The sequence below is a fragment of the Zingiber officinale genome, chromosome 5A, assembly GCF_018446385.1.
Source record: "Zingiber officinale cultivar Zhangliang chromosome 5A, Zo_v1.1, whole genome shotgun sequence".
In the NCBI taxonomy this organism is placed as follows: domain Eukaryota; kingdom Viridiplantae; phylum Streptophyta; class Magnoliopsida; order Zingiberales; family Zingiberaceae; genus Zingiber; species Zingiber officinale.
The window spans coordinates 46,871,970-46,888,886 of record NC_055994.1 but is presented as its reverse complement, the minus strand read 5'-3'; the positions used below and the strand labels follow the sequence as shown (position 1 = coordinate 46,888,886).

The 16,917-nt window shown below is 34.3% G+C and overlaps 1 protein-coding gene across 2 annotated transcripts; it reads left to right on the top strand.

Annotated features, from left to right (window-relative positions):
- The first annotated feature begins 4,326 nt into the window (after nucleotides 1–4,326).
- On the top strand, nucleotides 4,327–15,732 carry LOC121980474 (tRNA (guanine(9)-N1)-methyltransferase-like). Of its 2 annotated transcripts, XM_042532539.1 has the most exons (4): nucleotides 4,327–4,785; nucleotides 14,726–15,085; nucleotides 15,263–15,340; nucleotides 15,429–15,732. In XM_042532539.1, exons 1-4 carry the CDS (start codon nucleotides 4,372–4,374, stop codon nucleotides 15,462–15,464), a joined length of 888 nt encoding a protein of 295 aa, XP_042388473.1. In that variant the 5' UTR covers nucleotides 4,327–4,371; the 3' UTR covers nucleotides 15,465–15,732. The 2 variants fall into 2 exon arrangements, with proteins under 2 accessions (XP_042388473.1, XP_042388472.1); XM_042532538.1 differs by having other exon boundaries at nucleotides 15,263–15,732.
- Nucleotides 15,733–16,917: the final 1,185 nt, after the last annotated feature.

The window sequence follows — 16,917 nt, the reverse complement described above, 5'->3', positions numbered from 1 at the left end:
CTAGACAGTGGAAATTCTAGGAGGAGGTAACCCTAGGTGGTGGAAGTCCTGGTGAGTGAAGCTAGGCAGTGGAAATCCTAGGGGGAGGTAACCCTAGGCGATGGTAAAGTCTTGAATACAATTCAAGCATGAAGCCTAGTAGGTCGAGTAGACTTATAGGAGTGCGGCTTGATCCTAAGAAATTGACCCTTAGGTGGTAGACTTGGAGGAGGAACCTCTAAGCAAAAGGTAAGCCTAGTAGGTCAGGTAGACTTATAAGAGTGCGGCTTGATCCTAAAGGATTGACCCTTAGATGGTAGATTTGGAGGAGGGACCTCTAAGCAAAAGGTAAGCCTAGTAGGTCAAGTAGACTTATAGGATTAAGGTTAAGATTACTTGTTTGTGAATGTTTGGTTGTTCTATAGGAACCTGGAGCTGGAAGCAAAACAAAGAGAAGACAAATACAAATGGATGAACTAAACTTGACTCGAGTCAAACCGGACCCAAACTGATTCAATAGGCAGAATCAGCAGTTTGGTAGACCAACTAGGCTTGATTCAAATCGCTGAGTTGTGAAATGTTGATATGGAAGATGATATGGTAAAAGATCTGGTTTGTCTTTATGATTTGGATGAGGATAAGGATAAGTCAGATGATGTGGATAAAGATAAGGCTTGATCTAGATATGCTTCATCTGGATATAACTTCATCCAGATAAAAATTCATCTAGATAAGGATCTGATCCAACTCAATAAAAGGAGATGAACGCTCTACGTTCAACATATCGCTTCTTCTACTACTTTCCATGTGCTCAAAAGGAAGGCTATGATGAGAAGCTTTGCTACCGGGGAAGCTCTAGGAAGGGTGCGCTGCGCTCAAGACTTCCAGATCGGCTCAGCAAAGTTTTTGTTTGTATTTATTTTATTACAAGTTGTATTTACTTTATCATTCTTTTATGCTTGTATTTGATAAATTGTAAGATGAGTTTCTCTACCTCCGGAAAGGAGACCACTAGTGGACTTGCCCTTGAGTGCGTAGGCCTTGGACGTACTGACCCTGGGGGATTGGGAACCAAGAAAATTCCGTAAGTATTATTTTTCTCATACTTTATTTTATATTCCGCTGCTACTAATGACTTTGATAGAAAGAACAAACAAAATAAAAAAGAAAGTGACAAGTCGAGATTCACCCCTCCTCTCGTCCGCACTAATTCTACACATATCACTGAATAAGAACTAAAATCTATTCATAGATTAAATCAAAAGTGATTACATAACAAAGGGTTTATCCCTAGTCCTAGAATTCAGAAACCACTCCATACACATGGAGTTATAACCAGAAAATATGCTTTGATTCATTTAAAAATTAGATCTAAAACAAGAATTCAAAAACAAAGCAAAGAAAGCTTAGTCTCGTTGCAAGATTTGCTCTTAGGATGCTCCTGATATTCAATTCAAGCGCTCATGGCATCGATTCCCCCTTTAGATCGTCTTTGAAGCCCTCTTGGGGCCCTTGAGAGGCCCTAAATCGAGATCCCCTTTCTAAATGGAGGGATCTCCTTAAATAGTGGCTGGAGTGGAAGCCTAACACGGGTCGTGCCATGGCGGCATGAACGCTCATGTCGAGTGATGTTGCGATAGAGCGTGGCTGAGCACGGGACATGTTGTTGGGCACGAGCACCCGTGCTCGCTGTTGGTGGTTGAGCACAACCCGTGCAGCTGGGCACGAACTCTCTAGATTAGAAGCTGAGCTGAACATGAGTTGCGTCGCTGGGCACAACAGCCCATGTTCGATGCTGGAAGTTAAGCATTGGTTATGTCGTTGGGTATATGCACCCGTACTCAGTGCTAGAAACTCCCAACTTGGTCTTTAATCTTTATTTTTCGCTCCATTCTACCCCTAACATAAGATATGTACAAGAGCAGTAACCCAACATAGAAACATATTGACATGAAGCAGAAAGGGATGAAATCATGAAATATTTGCACGCAATGGAGGTCAAAAAATGCATCAGAACATATTAAAATACCTATATAAATAGACACATTAGCGGGGGCGTGGGATGATCTAGAGAGTGAGGCACGACCGAGCCTATGGGGCACGACCGACCCTTTAAACACTCGAATTTAAAGCATGGTCGTGGCTCGTGGTATGACCTTGGCATTTTTCTGGTTGGAGCAATGCATGACAATGTCTCGAGGCACGACCTGCCCATTGGAGCTACTAGAACTAGGCTCTGGGAACTCCTAGGAGACACGACTGTGCCTTATGAGGCATAGCCATGTTAGTGTAAAACACGGTCGTGTAAAGGGTATGCCCATATTTTGTTGATTTTCGTCCAAAGCTGCTCCATGTGCATTTTTGCTCCGTTTTCGCTCTAAAATACATTCTGACAATGAAAACAAGCCAAAAGTATATTTTCAAACAAAACAAATAATCATATTGATAAAAGTGGAGTGCGATAACATAAATCATAATAAAGAAATTCAAGTGAATATGCATCAAACAATGTATAAAAACATATATAATCTACACACATCAACTAGTCCTCGGGGTTTTCTTCCCTTCAACCATCCGATCATATCCACAATCTCTTCCAAAATTGGGTTCAATCGACTGATCCCATTAATTAGTCGACTGATTAGTGTTTCCCTTCTTTGCAGCGATCCAAATCTCTTTATGCTTATCTACCTGAATGAGTCGACTAAATCTCCCTATTCAGTTGATTGAACCCCTCAGTCTATGAAAACTTTACTTATCTGCAAACCAAAATTAACACAGAAATAATACAAGTAATGATCTTACAAAATAAAGTTAGATAGTAGATAATAATATCCATGAGTATTATAAATAAATGATACTGTCTTGATCTTGACTTAGAAATCTCCGTGATTTCTTTAGTCGATCAACGCATAAGGTTTGTCCCACCTAGGACATGACCTCACCACTTCGCTCAAGGAGCTTACATCAACTTACCCACCAAACATTTGATCCTCTAGACCTGTTTAGACTTTTTCTGCTTAGTGTTTGATCATCTTGATTCACTAAGACTTTTTCTGCAATACTAATTTACCAAAATCCGTTGGTCATACTTGCTTGGAGTTCATTGCTCTAAGACTTTTTACTACCTATGAGTTACTCCCCTTGGGGTTTCCCTTTGCTTGGAGTTCACTTATCCAAAACTTCTCATTACCTAGAGTTCACTCCCCTAGGGTTTTCCTCTTGCCAAACATTTGGTTGCCCTTAGCTTGCTTGGACTTTTTAATCACTCGGTAGACTACTCACATTTGCTAGATATCTGATCATCTTGACCTACTTGGACTTATCAATCACTGGGTAGACTTCTCACCCTTGCAAGACAATTAATTATCATGATCTGCCTGAACTTGTAGTCACTCAATAGATTTCTCACCTTTGATAGTTGTACAGTCAATCTTGATCTGATTAGATTCCATTAATTGATTGCACCAACAAAAATTAAATAAAAGATGTTATATGGAAAGAAATTTAGCTAATGATTTTCTTAATTTATTATTGGAATATAAAAATAAATCAGAATTCGTACTTTCACTAGTAAAAAATCTGGATAATTGTGTTTGAGAACAATTAATTCCATATTCTATCGGGTGCTTTACTTCTACATGTCATTTCAATAACTCAGCCATCACTGACTTAGAATTTGCAGGAAACATTGCAATGTATACATTATGTATGTAATTCTCTCGACAGAAGAATGACTTTCACAAAATGTTTAGGTAAAATAGAAGATTTTAAAGGAGTAACATCTCGAACCTTAAAAGTAATTGAATCAATACTTCCTTACATTTCGAATATTAGAAGTTGCTCGGTCTCATTATTGATGTATTGAATATTGAGCTGCTCATTCGGATTCACTATTTTTTTATCTTTCCGAGACCGAGATGATGAATCTCCTTAGTCTCCTTCCATTATAGTCAAAAGTGGAAGTTGAAAACCTATAAAATTGAAATTGAAAGTGGGTAGAGATTGTAGAATTAAGAATGAGAGTAGAAAAGATGATTATGGAAATAATGAAAGAAGCTTTCTATTTATAGAGTTTAGAAAATAATAGATACTAAATCGTAACCATTAAATAGTCAAATATTTTTAATTGTTAAAAAAAATATATAAAAAACCTCTCCATCTCAATGGCTAGAATGGTCGGTTAACCGACCAATGTTCAAAACGAAAAAAAAATGAACGGGAGTTAATTGTTTTTTTTTACGGAAACTAGGTCACTATCAGTTGATGTGGTTTATGGGCCTAGGCCGAGTCCGGTCCTTGTCGGCGGTCCGGTCTATTACCATTCCTGTACTGAATTATCAACGACAATAACCCGGCTTTGATTCAAAACCCTAGTCCCGGCCTTCCAACATGGACGAAGCCGGAACCGAAGGGCAGATCCCGGCGCCCGCTTCCATTGTGCCGGATTCTGATTCTGTCCCGGTCCTCTCCAAGAGAGCTCGAAAGAAACAGGCGAAGCAGCAGCGGCTAGAGGCACGGAAGGCTGAACGAAAAAAGGCGGAGAAGGATCGCCGCCGGCAGGGCGTAGAGCGGAGACGCCAGGAGTGGGAAGAGAAACTGGCGTCTGCCACCGAGGAGGAGCGAGAGAGGCTGATCGGGGAGCGGCGGGAGACGCGGAGAGAGCGGGTGGAGCGGCGGGCGGAGGATCGCGAATTGCGAGCCGAGCGGCTGAAGCGGGCCGCAGAGTTGGGTATCAAGGTAGTGCTTGACCTGGAGTTCGCTGACCTCATGAAGCCTAATGAGCTCCATAGCCTCGTACAACAGGTGCCAATTATTCGTTCTTGTCTTCCAATTTCGATTTAATTAAGGTTTAATGCACGAAGTAGTTGTGTGATTGCCACAAACACTTTGCTCCAGTCTTGACAGTCTGCTTAGTACTAGATTCTTTTCAGCGGCTGATGGTAGAAAGCTTTTTTCGGTAAGGTTATAGTTGTACACACAAAAAAAAAGATGAAAATCAGTTCTCAGTTTTCACTCACATCAAAAGTTAGATGATACGGTGCAAGTGATCCTATCAAAATATAAGTTTGTAAGTATGTGGTTATGAACAATGCTTCTAAAGTTAAAACAATTACATCTAAGATGATTTGAAATTGAAAACATCATTCATTTCAGCAGCTTGCCTGGAGAAAGATCATTCCTTGAGTGCGCTTTTCAATTGGCAATGTTTTTTTGAAAGATCTTGCATTTTGCACTCTGATCAACCATTTGAAATTCTCTCAATGATCTATATTGTGTTGAAGGAACATCTATATGATCTAGTTGATTGTGTAAAGCTCACAATTTCATGTTATTCATCACAACCACTCATACTCATAGGAGTGGTATAAGTATGCTTTGACTATAAACCTGATTGGAAACGTTCAAACTGAGATAAACCACCACTTAGTTATCCGTCTAATCTTCAAACATATATCACATCCTTGTAGAAGAGAGCTGGAAGACAACTAAATTATGAGACACTTCCAGCTGACTTTCTTTTAGTTCATGGATGAGATACTCATGACAACTGATTTTACTAGTGTTGCAAATAAGGTACCTTTGTAAGAATGATTAGGCAACGCTAAAGGATTACAGTATTTTAGTAATAGTAAACATGGATACAATCATTTTGATATGGCTCCTATATATACAAGGTTATTAAGAAGAGATGAAGCATGATATGGGTTTTAAAGAAGAGATGAAGAAATGAAATTTGTTTGATTTGGGGAATGCATCAATAATTAGCTTAAAGAGCTTTATGTCTTTTGGCTATTAGCCTATTTGCACGAGTAAAGATGTAATAACCCAATCTAAATGAGAGAGCTAATCAATTAATTTGATAAACATGATGCACTAGTTCAAAATGCTTAAGTAGAAAAAAAAAGTTTTCTAAGAAGTCCTTGCTTGGATAGTATATATTGCTTCTAAATAGGATTTGAAGGGGATAATTAAGTGACCACACATTAATATTGATTGTTATATTTCTTGGGGTTTTATTGTATAATGAACATATATTATTTTCTATGTGAAAGTATAATATGGGTTTTAAAAAATGTACTTTATTCAATGTAAATTAGTTATTTTTATTAATATATATTTTTAATTCTAACAGTATGTTACTACACGCATATATATGATGTTGTTTGTCTATTACATATTGTTGTTGCCTATATATACTTTTTTGAAACCTTAGATAGAAATTAATTCTTTTATAAGCTACAATTCTATTGTGAGTTTATTGTGTGACGATGTCACAATTTCCCCTATTTAAGGTTTGACATCCTCCTTGTTATTGTTTTAAAAATCTCTATTAAGCCACTTATAGAACCGCATAAGCTTATGCGTTATCATATCCACTTAGGCGGTGTAAGGATCATGTTGACTAAATCAATATCTAACTTATGAAAGTTGAGTCATATATTAGAAATAATATAGCGCAAAAATATATAATGAATGCAAAGTTAACATAAATATTTTACGTGGTCTGAAAGCCTTGGGTTATTACTCTACTACTAATGGCTCGACTCATTAGGCGAGTTACTCCACAAAACCACTAATTGAAATGATTTATGCTTTCTAGAGGTGGATAAATCTCTTCGTAAAGAAATAGATCTCTTTTATAGGATATAGAATGAAGTACAAGAGAGAAAATAAAATAAACAGATTTGATAGAAAAAACTCTTCTTTCGAATTAAATGCAACTCTCCATAATAGTAGAATGACAATAATGGGCGTGTTGAAGTGAGTAGTAAACACGATTAATAATCTCTTCAAAGTTGCTTTACTTGCTATTTATAGAGCAACGAACTAGTAGTCAACTCGATTGTCTTAGACAGGTTCCACCAATCCAGGAACCCTATCCATAGTGACCGTTTCACAATCAATTGATTGTTGTGTCATTAGTTGACTCAAACACCTTCCAGTTAACTCTACTAGATAGCCTTTGACTATTGAGTAGTGAAATCCTACTGAGTGATTAGTGAAATCCTTACTTTGACTTGATGGGATAGCTTCGTGATTGAGTATGTCATTGTTCAACTGCCTGTTTTATCAATTGACTCAGATAATTCTTTAATGAGATTCCAATCAACTTCAGGTGCCTCTAGTCGACTCATATCCTCTGTCACAAATTTTATCTTGCAAAGACAAAGTCAAATGACCTTTTTTTTATTGATTTCAAATTCAAATTATAGACTAGTTGACTCAACTATCGAGTAAGATAACTTTAGTTGATTGTTTGCTATTGAATCGACTTAAGCTAGAATTAAAACACTTTATTTTCTAACAAGTCGACAATTGAAACACTTTATTCCCTAGACCCTTTAGAAGATGCCCATAAACTATAGCACAAATAAGTCACAATACTTTATTTTGGAGGAACTATGATGACTCAACATAAGAAGATATGAATTTAGAAGAGCCTATTAATTTGACCACATTGGAAAATTAATAGGTTATAAACAACAACAATCAAGCCTATTCCACTAGGTGGTGTCAACTATATGGATTCTTTTACGTCATTGAGCTCTATATCCTACTATATCATTGTCTATACTTAAATAAATTTTATCTTGTTTTATTATTGCTAACCAAGTCTTTTTGGGTCTTTCTCTTCCTCGTTTGATATGCGTGTTTGTTATAGTTTCACATCGCTTAACTTGAACATTTATTTGTCATCTAAATACATACCCATATCATCTTAAACGTGTCTCAGAGTTTTTTCTCAATAGATACAACTCCGACTCTCTCTCTAATGTTCTCATTTCTGTCTATCCTCGTATGTCCACACATCCACCATAACATTCTCATCTCTGCAACTCTCATCCTTTGCTCATGTGCTCGAATCATAGCCCAACATTCAACTCTATATAACATAGCAGGTCTAACTGCGGTTTTGTAGAACTTTTCTTTATATTTTAGAGGTATTTTACGATCACATAAAATACTCAACATTTTTTTCCATTTCAACCATGCTATTTGTATTCTATATAAGACATTTCTCTCAATCCTTTCATCGTTTTATAAAAATGATCCTAAATATTAAAATCTCTCGGTTCCGAGCAACTCGTCATCTTATCATAACAATTGTCTCATTACGTCTAATATTGCTAAACTTAAATTCCATATATTTTATCTTTATTCTACTATGTTTAAAATTTTTCCCTCTAGTATTTTCCGCAAGAGTCTAGTTTGGCATTTACTCTTCACGTGTTTCATCTACTAAAATAATATCATCTGCGAGCACCTCAGTACAATGTCTTGAATGTGTGCAGTGAGTACTTCTATAATTAGTGTAAAAAGATAGGGACTTATCCTTAATGTAGTCTTATATTTATTGGAAATACTTCAGTTATTTCGCCTAAAGTCTTTATTCTGGTCGTTATATCCTCGTACATATCCTTAATTAGTTTAATATATATTATGCTAACACTTCTCTGATCTAGAATTCTCCATACAAGTTCTCTTACACTCTATCATAAGTTTTTACTAAGTTAATAAATACATGTGTAAATCTTATTTTTGCTTCCAATATTTTCAATTAGTTGTCTAAGAAGATGTATAACTTCTATTGTTGACCTTTCAGGTATGAACCCAAATTGATTTTCGGTCACCGTGTTCTCCTACCTTAATCTTTTTTCTATTATTTTTTCCCAAACTTTTATGGTACGATTCATTAGTTTAATACTCCTATAGTTTGTATAATTTTGTATGTCTCCCTTGTTCTTATATAAAATAACTAGAGTATTTACCCTCCATTGATAAGATATATATTTTTTTTGTTTTCAATATCATGTTAAATAATTTGTAAGCTATTCAATACCTTGTTTCCTTAGGCACTTTCATATCTTTATCGTAATATTATCTGGTCCAACGACTTTTCCATTATGCATCCTATTTAAAATTTGTTGTACTTTTGAAGTTTTAATTCTATGATAAAAATATAAATTTCTATTTTTTTTTTGACCTGCTTAAATTACTTAAGTTAAGGTGATCACTTAAACCTTTATTTAAAAGTTGATGAAAATACCTCTTTCACTGTCTCTTTTATTTCTCCATCGTTTACTTAGTTACCATATTACTTACATTCATCTTTAACATATTTTATTTATATAAGATCTCTTGTCTTCCTTTCTCTCACTTTAGTTATTCTATAAATGTCTCTTTTCCCTTCTTTTGTATCTAAATTTTGATATAATCATTCAAAAGTTTTATTTTTTGCTTCATTTATTATTTTCTTAGTCTTTTTCTTGGTTATTGTATATTTTTTTAAGTTTTCCTCGTTCTTACAAATATATAATTCTTTAAAAGCTATTCGTTTTTCTTTCACTCTGTCTTATATTTTCTCATTCCACCACCAAGATTTCTTACTTAGTGGTACATGTCCTTTTGACTCACCGAGTACATCATTAACTACTATTTTTAACTTTGATACCATCTTATCTCATGTCGTATTAAAGTCATCGTATATTGCACTTAATACTTGTACTTTTACCTACTCCTAATCATTGTATCTACTATCTCTATTGATTTACCAATGAGGGTTCATATATTTCATGTTTTAAATCTTAGGTGACATTTGGTTTAGGGGTTTAGGAATGAGGGAATGAATTCATTCCCAAATCTTATGTTTGGTTAATAGGAATGGAATCAATATTTTGGAATAAAATTCGAAAACTTGGGCATTGATGAAACCTACCTCTTCCCTTGGGTTTTGATAGGAATGAGAATAAAAATTAAGTTTTTGACAAAAATACTCTTAATATATTTGTTCAATTTTTCTTTCATTTCATTTTCTCTCTCCTTATTCTCTCTCATCGTAATTTCTCTTTTATCACTTTCTCATCATATTTTCTCTCTCCTCATTCTCTCTCATCATACATTCTCTATTATTTTCTCTCTTTATTCTCTTCCATCGCACACTCTCTCTACTTATTTTCTCTCTCTTCATTCTCTTCCATCACACTTTCTCACCCATTACACACTTCTCATTTTTGTCATCACACTTTCTATCTTTTATTCTCTCCCATCACATTCTCTCTCCTCTTTTTCTCTCATCATATTTTCCCTCTCTTTATTTTTCCCATCACACTTTCTCTCTTAGCACACTTTCTCTCTCATCATACTTTCTCTTTTCTCAATCTCTCCTCATTTTTTCTCGTCACACTTTCCCTCTCTTAATTTTTTCCCATCATACTTTCTCTTTCATTATACTTTCTCTTCTCAATCTCTCCTATCACACACTCTCCTCATTTTCTCTCACCACCCTTTCCCTCTCTTCATTTCTTTCTCATCACACTCTCTCTCATTACACTTTTCTCTCATTATATTTTTCTCTCACATTCAACTTTCTCTCATATTTAATTTTTTCTCTTATTTTCCTCTGAGGATAAAAAAAAAATTTAGGTTCATTCCGATTGAAAATATTGAACTAACCAAATATTATTTTTAAAAATGTTATCTAAGTTCATACCCAATTCCCATTCCGATTCTTAGGAGTGAACCAAACGCCACCTTAGATTATTTAGTTTTCCTATCATATTTATTCTTTTCTAATTTATGGTGTGAGAGCTCTTGCCTATTTAATACTACACCCAAGTTCTCATGGAGATGTAACGGTTCTTGTCGATATGTTACAGTTGAACTTTGTAACACGAACTTTTGCATATGTAGCACTACACCCGAGTTTGGGAGATACAGCGATCCTTACCGGGACGTTACAGTCGGAGTTTGTAACTCGTTCCTTCCGGGAAATAATTTACCATTAGCACAATAGTTTAATGGATCTATTCATTGAACATTTGTCATAGTTTTAACGCTGACTGACAACCCTCCTCCTTTATCTGGGCTTGGAACCGATCATGACTGGTTCGCCATCGGTGGAGTTAAAATAAACTTTTTCAATAATTTATAAAATTACGATCCCATGATTTAAGGAATATTTTTAGCCTAATTTTAGGGATATACATGATTGTATGTCTTCCCACACTCCCTCTTAACTTCGTGAAAAATTATTTATCATTCCTAGCCTGGATAGTTACTTAACACTTATTTGCAAATTATTTGTATATATATATATATATATATAAGAGGTACAATCAACCCTCTGTTTTGTTTTTCCAATGTATCTTTGCTTGATTATGTTGTATTGGATTATAAAGGTGTGGAATTCTCCCCCGAAGATAAGATGTGGTGAAGTAAGATGCTTGTTCATCAAAAGTAACATTTTTCGACATAATAATTACATTAACACCTTTTTTGAGTTGAGGAATAATCTAACGTTTCAAGATAGTAGAGCCCATCCCATTCTTTAGTATGTTTAATCATTGAAAATACCTAAAGGCTTGTTAAGCTTGCCAATAAGAGATGAACCTCTTGACCTCTTCTAACTGTGCTGTGCCCATCCTATTCATCTTTAATGCATTTTATTTGGATAAGATCTCTTGTCTTCCTTTCTCTAATTTTAGTTATTCTATAAATGTCTTTTTTTAATTCTTTTGTATCCAATTTTTGATATATTATTCACTACTTTTTTAGTTTTTTCCTTAGTTATTGTATATTTTTTAAAATTTTTCTCATTCTTACAAATATATAATTCCTTATAAACTGTTCGTTCTTCATTTTTTCTTATACTTTCTCATTCTATCACAAAGATTTCTTACTTAGTGGTGTATATCTCTTTAACTCACTCAGTACACTTTTAGTTACTATTTTCAACTTTGATACTATCTTATCTCATGTCATATTAAAGTCACCGTATATTTCGCTTAATGTTTGTACTTCTATCATCTTCTTAAATATATTTTGCTTCTTATCCTTTAACTTCCACCACTTAATTCTAGGATTCGTATATATTTTCTTTCTATTGATACTATGTTTGAGGCATATTTTCAACACTACTAACCTAGGGATGATATTGCAATCTTTACAAATCTTTTTATCCTTCTTTCTAATCGTAAGAAAGTCGATTTGTGATTTATTATTCCCACTTTTGAACGTGATTAAGTATTCTTCTTTTTTCTTAAAAAACGTATTAAATAATATAGATCATATGTTATTGCAAAATTTAATATAATTTTTCCTTTTTCATTTCTCATTCCAAATCCATAACCCCCAAGTATCCTCTTATATTCCTCATTTTTCATTTCGACATGTTCATTTAGATCACCTCCTATTAGAATTATTTCATTTGGCGGAATGTTTTGTAGTACTTCATTAAAGTTGTCCAAAACCTTGATTTGGTAGCTTCATCTATCCTACTTGTGGTGCATATACGCTAATTATGTTTATAATTTCTTTCGTCACTATTATTTTAAGGATTATAATTTTATCCTTTTTTCTAACTACTACAACTTCATCCTTTAACGAACTATCTACAACAATAAACAACAATACTCACTCCATTTCATGTTTTACTCTTTCCTGTGTACCATAACTTAAAATTTGAGTTTTCTATCATCTTTATCTTCTTGTCTGCCCATTTTGTCTCTTTACATACAAAATATTAATTCTTCTCCTAATCATCATATCTATTATTTCCATTGATTTACCATAGGGTTCCTATGTTCCATGTTCTAAATTTTAGATTATTAGTTTTTCTATCATATTTATTCTTTTTCAACTTATGATATGAGAACTCTTGCCTATTTAACACTACACCCAAGTTTTCATGGAGATGTAGTGGTCCTTGTCGATATACGTTACAATCAGACCTGGCAACCCGAGTTCTAGAAATGTAGCGGTTCTTGTTGAGACATCACAGTCAGACTTGCAATGTGTTCCTTTTGGGGAACAACCTAACATTAACACAATATTTTAATGGATCAATTTATTGAACATTTATCATAGTTTTAATGCTGGTTGACAATCTAACACAACCCTAGAAAATTAATGGGTCACAAGCAAATTAGAAAATTAATTAAAGCTTTTATTATTAAGAGTTTCTTTGTAATTATTCATGACTTTAACACTCATTAGCCTATAGAGTTAGTTTTCTAGTCTACTCTGTGCTGCTATAGTGGAGAGTTGACACTAGAGGCATATGCAACATTAGAAAACAATTTGTTTTGCTATTATAAAGTACTAGCGATAATAGATATGATAGACTGTGCTCTTGTATTCATAGCCTTTTAACTATTTTAGAAGTCTTTATGTCCAATTTATTTAGCCATAAAGTGAGAAAAATTGATTCTAGATGCTTATTTAACTTTTGCCAATTTATTCAAATATTTACTTTTATAATTTAAGGATATTCTAATTTAGTCACAAAAGGTTCAAGTCTCTGATTTTTTATGTTGACCCTTTCACTGATCACACTTCAATTTTAATATCAACAAATTCAACCTTAGCATTTTTGTTTCACATCCTTGATACTTGTAGAGATTTAGACATTATTCTTGGCGTGTGATCAGTTACAAGTTTTCTTATTCATTTGAACGGTGACAAAAACGAAGAGAATAAACTAAGCCTTTAATTCTTCAAGAATAAAAAGAAAAACAAGTGTTTTCGTTGGTGGGTAGTTAATGCAAACTAAGAATTGAATTTTAGATTCATACTTAGTATAAGTTTATTTTGGTATTTCTTTTATTTAGGTGAATTAATTAATTTAGGCGATTTTTGTTTCAACAGTTTGTTTAGAGGAAATATATTTGAAGTTTTATCAATACCCTTATTTTTTCATGTTGATATTCCTTTGGATAATAATATTCCTGTACATGTGCGTGCTTGTTTTCTATTTATCAAACAATTTATTTTTGACGTTGCATCATGCTGTACTAGATTTGTGTGAGTTTTATTTGCTTCTATGTGGCATTAGTATCAGATCTCTAATGGATTTTGTTCCTTGTTTGTATTGCATCACTTTAATATCTCAACTGAATCACTTTAGCAATTATAGACAAATTTTGCTCTAATACAACATATGATGATCATTTATAACAAGAAACTGACTTGCTAATTTGGATAAGTTTAGCCACTAGATTGAAATGCTCTAATACCACACTAATCTTGGCATTATAAATACTGAGAACATACTTTAGTTATCCTTATTTTAAGGATGATCTTAAAATTCAAAATCCAACTTGCATTTTGCTTAGTAGTTCAGAATGAATACCTACACCTCAATATCAAATATAAAGATGTTGATTATCTATAGTATACTAGAAATTTTTAGTTAAACTTACAATTGGCTCTGTTTGAGATTCACTAGGAGGCCCTACTTTCATGCAATATCCTGGCTTTGGATCCAATTTTCTTTGCATGCTATCATACAATTACATGAATCCTGAGGCATTATGGTGCCATTATTTACTGTAAATCAGGTTAGGAAAAAGAAATAGAGGCTGTTCACAACAAAACTTGTAACTTCGTACTCAAAGTTAGCTATCACAAAATGAACACCGGATCAAGGACTACATTGTTAAAAGGATAACCGGCAGACTTCTTGGCCGAAAACAATTTTTACTATGCGATATAGTTTGGTGGCCTGTTATTTTTAATGGTCGCTTGCTGGTTTTATAGTGTTTTTATAGGGAGACAATATTGTGGGTTATTAAATATTCAAAAGAAACACTATACGGAAATTATTATGATTCATTGAGCATTTTTATTCTCTTTGCAGCTACATTGCCTTCCCATATCTTCTAATCTCCACGCTTTGCTATTCCAGTTCCTTTGACTATAAAAGTTCATTAGGTTTCAATTCCTGACCTAATGAAAGTTACAGATTATGTATTGTTATGCAGTAAACGGGAGGTGTGCATCGCCAGCACATCTCTGGTTGACCGGGTGCCAAGGAGAGATAGACACTAGCTTGCAAAGGATTCCAGGTTATGACAAATGGATCATCGAGAAGGAGAATAGATCTTATATTGAGGTCTTTCAAGAGCACAAGGAAAATATTGTGTATCTAACAGCTGATTCAGAAACTATTTTAGAGGAGATTGATCCAAAAAAAATCTATATCATAGGGGGGTTAGTTGACCGAAATCGCTGGAAAGGGATAACTATGAATAAAGCAAATGATCAAGGAATTAATTCTGCAAAGTTGCCTATTGGGAATTACTTGAAGATGTCGAGCTCCCAGGTATTAATTTATGCATTTATCCGGCATTATCTTTATTATTTATTATGTGAGGGTGTTCTAACTATTCATCATTGGTTTCTGGATGTTAAGATGAAATCATGATCTGATCTTCACCTTCGTCGATCACAGCAATAACAGTTAGGACATGGTTTCTACTTATAAATCTTTTTCTGGCAGGTACTTACAGTTAACCAAGTGTTTGAGATACTACTCAAATTCATGGAAACAAGAGATTGGAAAGAAGCATTCTTTCAGGTAATTCCTCAAAGAAAAATGGGTGACTTGGAAGCTCAAGATCAAACTGATGTTGCATACTATGATGAAACTTTATCTACTTCGATAGCACGAAGAAGTGAGAACGAAGGGGAAAAAGATGTAGAACAAGCTGGTAGCATATCCAAAAAGCCACGCCTAGTTGACGTCCAAAGTGGTGGTGCAATTACAGTCGATGGAGGTGGCCCAAAAGATTGAGTTCGAACAGACTGGGCGATAGAACATCAAAGAAATTGCAATGGTCGTGAGAAGGTTTCGAGAGGATAAATCTTGTCCATGTGATCGTTTCCAACTTTAGTTTGACTTCGTTTGCACTGTATGAATGCACAGTTTTTTCTGCGAGAAGAGGAAAGAATTGATATCCGTCCTCAAAATTTATGATTTGTTTTATTTTCTATAGAGATAAAAGGTCTATTTGACAGATGTTATTCCGTGTGACATAATGCATGTGTAAGGATACGCACAAAATGCTGCACCATTGCACATGAAGTTGGAAAGTGTTGCAATTGTACTTAAACCGTCTGCATCGTTCATCCAACGTGAATGCTACTCACTACTGCACTTGTTGCTGCTACTGCTTTGCCATGGATGGGAAGCAGATCTGCTGTTTTCTAATTCTGTTCAGACTCTGGTTTTTCGTCAACATTAGCCATGCTCTCGAGGTTTGGGAATATGTTTCTCCACCTGCTCTCTGTGCCAACTGTTCCATATGTGAAACTTGTCACGATGCTTCTGCTAACATACAACCTCCTGCAGCAGCTCAGGCAGAATATCTGCCTGCTACAGTTGTTCAGTGTTGCTAGATTCCTTCTCTACCGTTTTCAGTCTCTTATGCCCCATATTTTAATTACTCAACCTCGTCCTCCTTATAATTGCCCGTCAAAATATTAACGGCTTCACTTTTACTGAGTTTTATTTTCTTGACCTTCAATTGATAGAATCTATCAATCAGCGGCTTGATTTAAATTTCGTACTACAATGAACTCCTTTTCCTATTTTTTTCCCTTAAAAAAAAGAAAAAACTAAAATTTGAAAATCAAGTTCTTGGCTCAGTGAAGGGTTGTAAGGGTGTGCAATACCATGTTTTATTGCCAATCTGTCTTCTTTCTTTTATCTGAAACAGGTCATTTTTCGATCATTCTTTTTGAAAAAACGTATCAATCAATAAATTGTTGCAACCATTCAAAAATGTTATAGCTGATATCCCAATATAATTTGGTATAACCCTCTTTCATACATTATATAAACTCTAATTTCAAGGAATATTTTAAAATTGACATTGATTTCCAAGTAAATCTGGAAGTTTCCATCGAATTGTTATTACAGTTTTGAACATATTACAAATAAAATCGCATAACATAAACACTAATATTAAAATTTAATGTAAATACCGTAACAAATTAATAATAAAATAATAAAATTTAATAGACGAATAATTTTAACGAAATTTTAAAAAATTTTCTGAAAATTTTTCGGAGATCATATGACGTATTTTGAGAGGATGAATTTATAGACGTGAGAAAAGTCTCTTTGGAATACTAAAATTGGGAGTTGATTGA

Coding starts and splice junctions, on each gene's coding strand:
- LOC121980474 (XM_042532538.1), top strand. CDS start 4,372: ATGGACGAAGCCGGAACCGAAGGGCAGATCCCGGCGCCCGCTTCCATT. Junction 4,786..14,725: donor TCCATAGCCTCGTACAACAG/GTGCCAATTATT, acceptor TGAAAGTTACAG/ATTATGTATTGTTATGCAGT. Junction 15,086..15,262: donor TGAAGATGTCGAGCTCCCAG/GTATTAATTTAT, acceptor TTTTTCTGGCAG/GTACTTACAGTTAACCAAGT.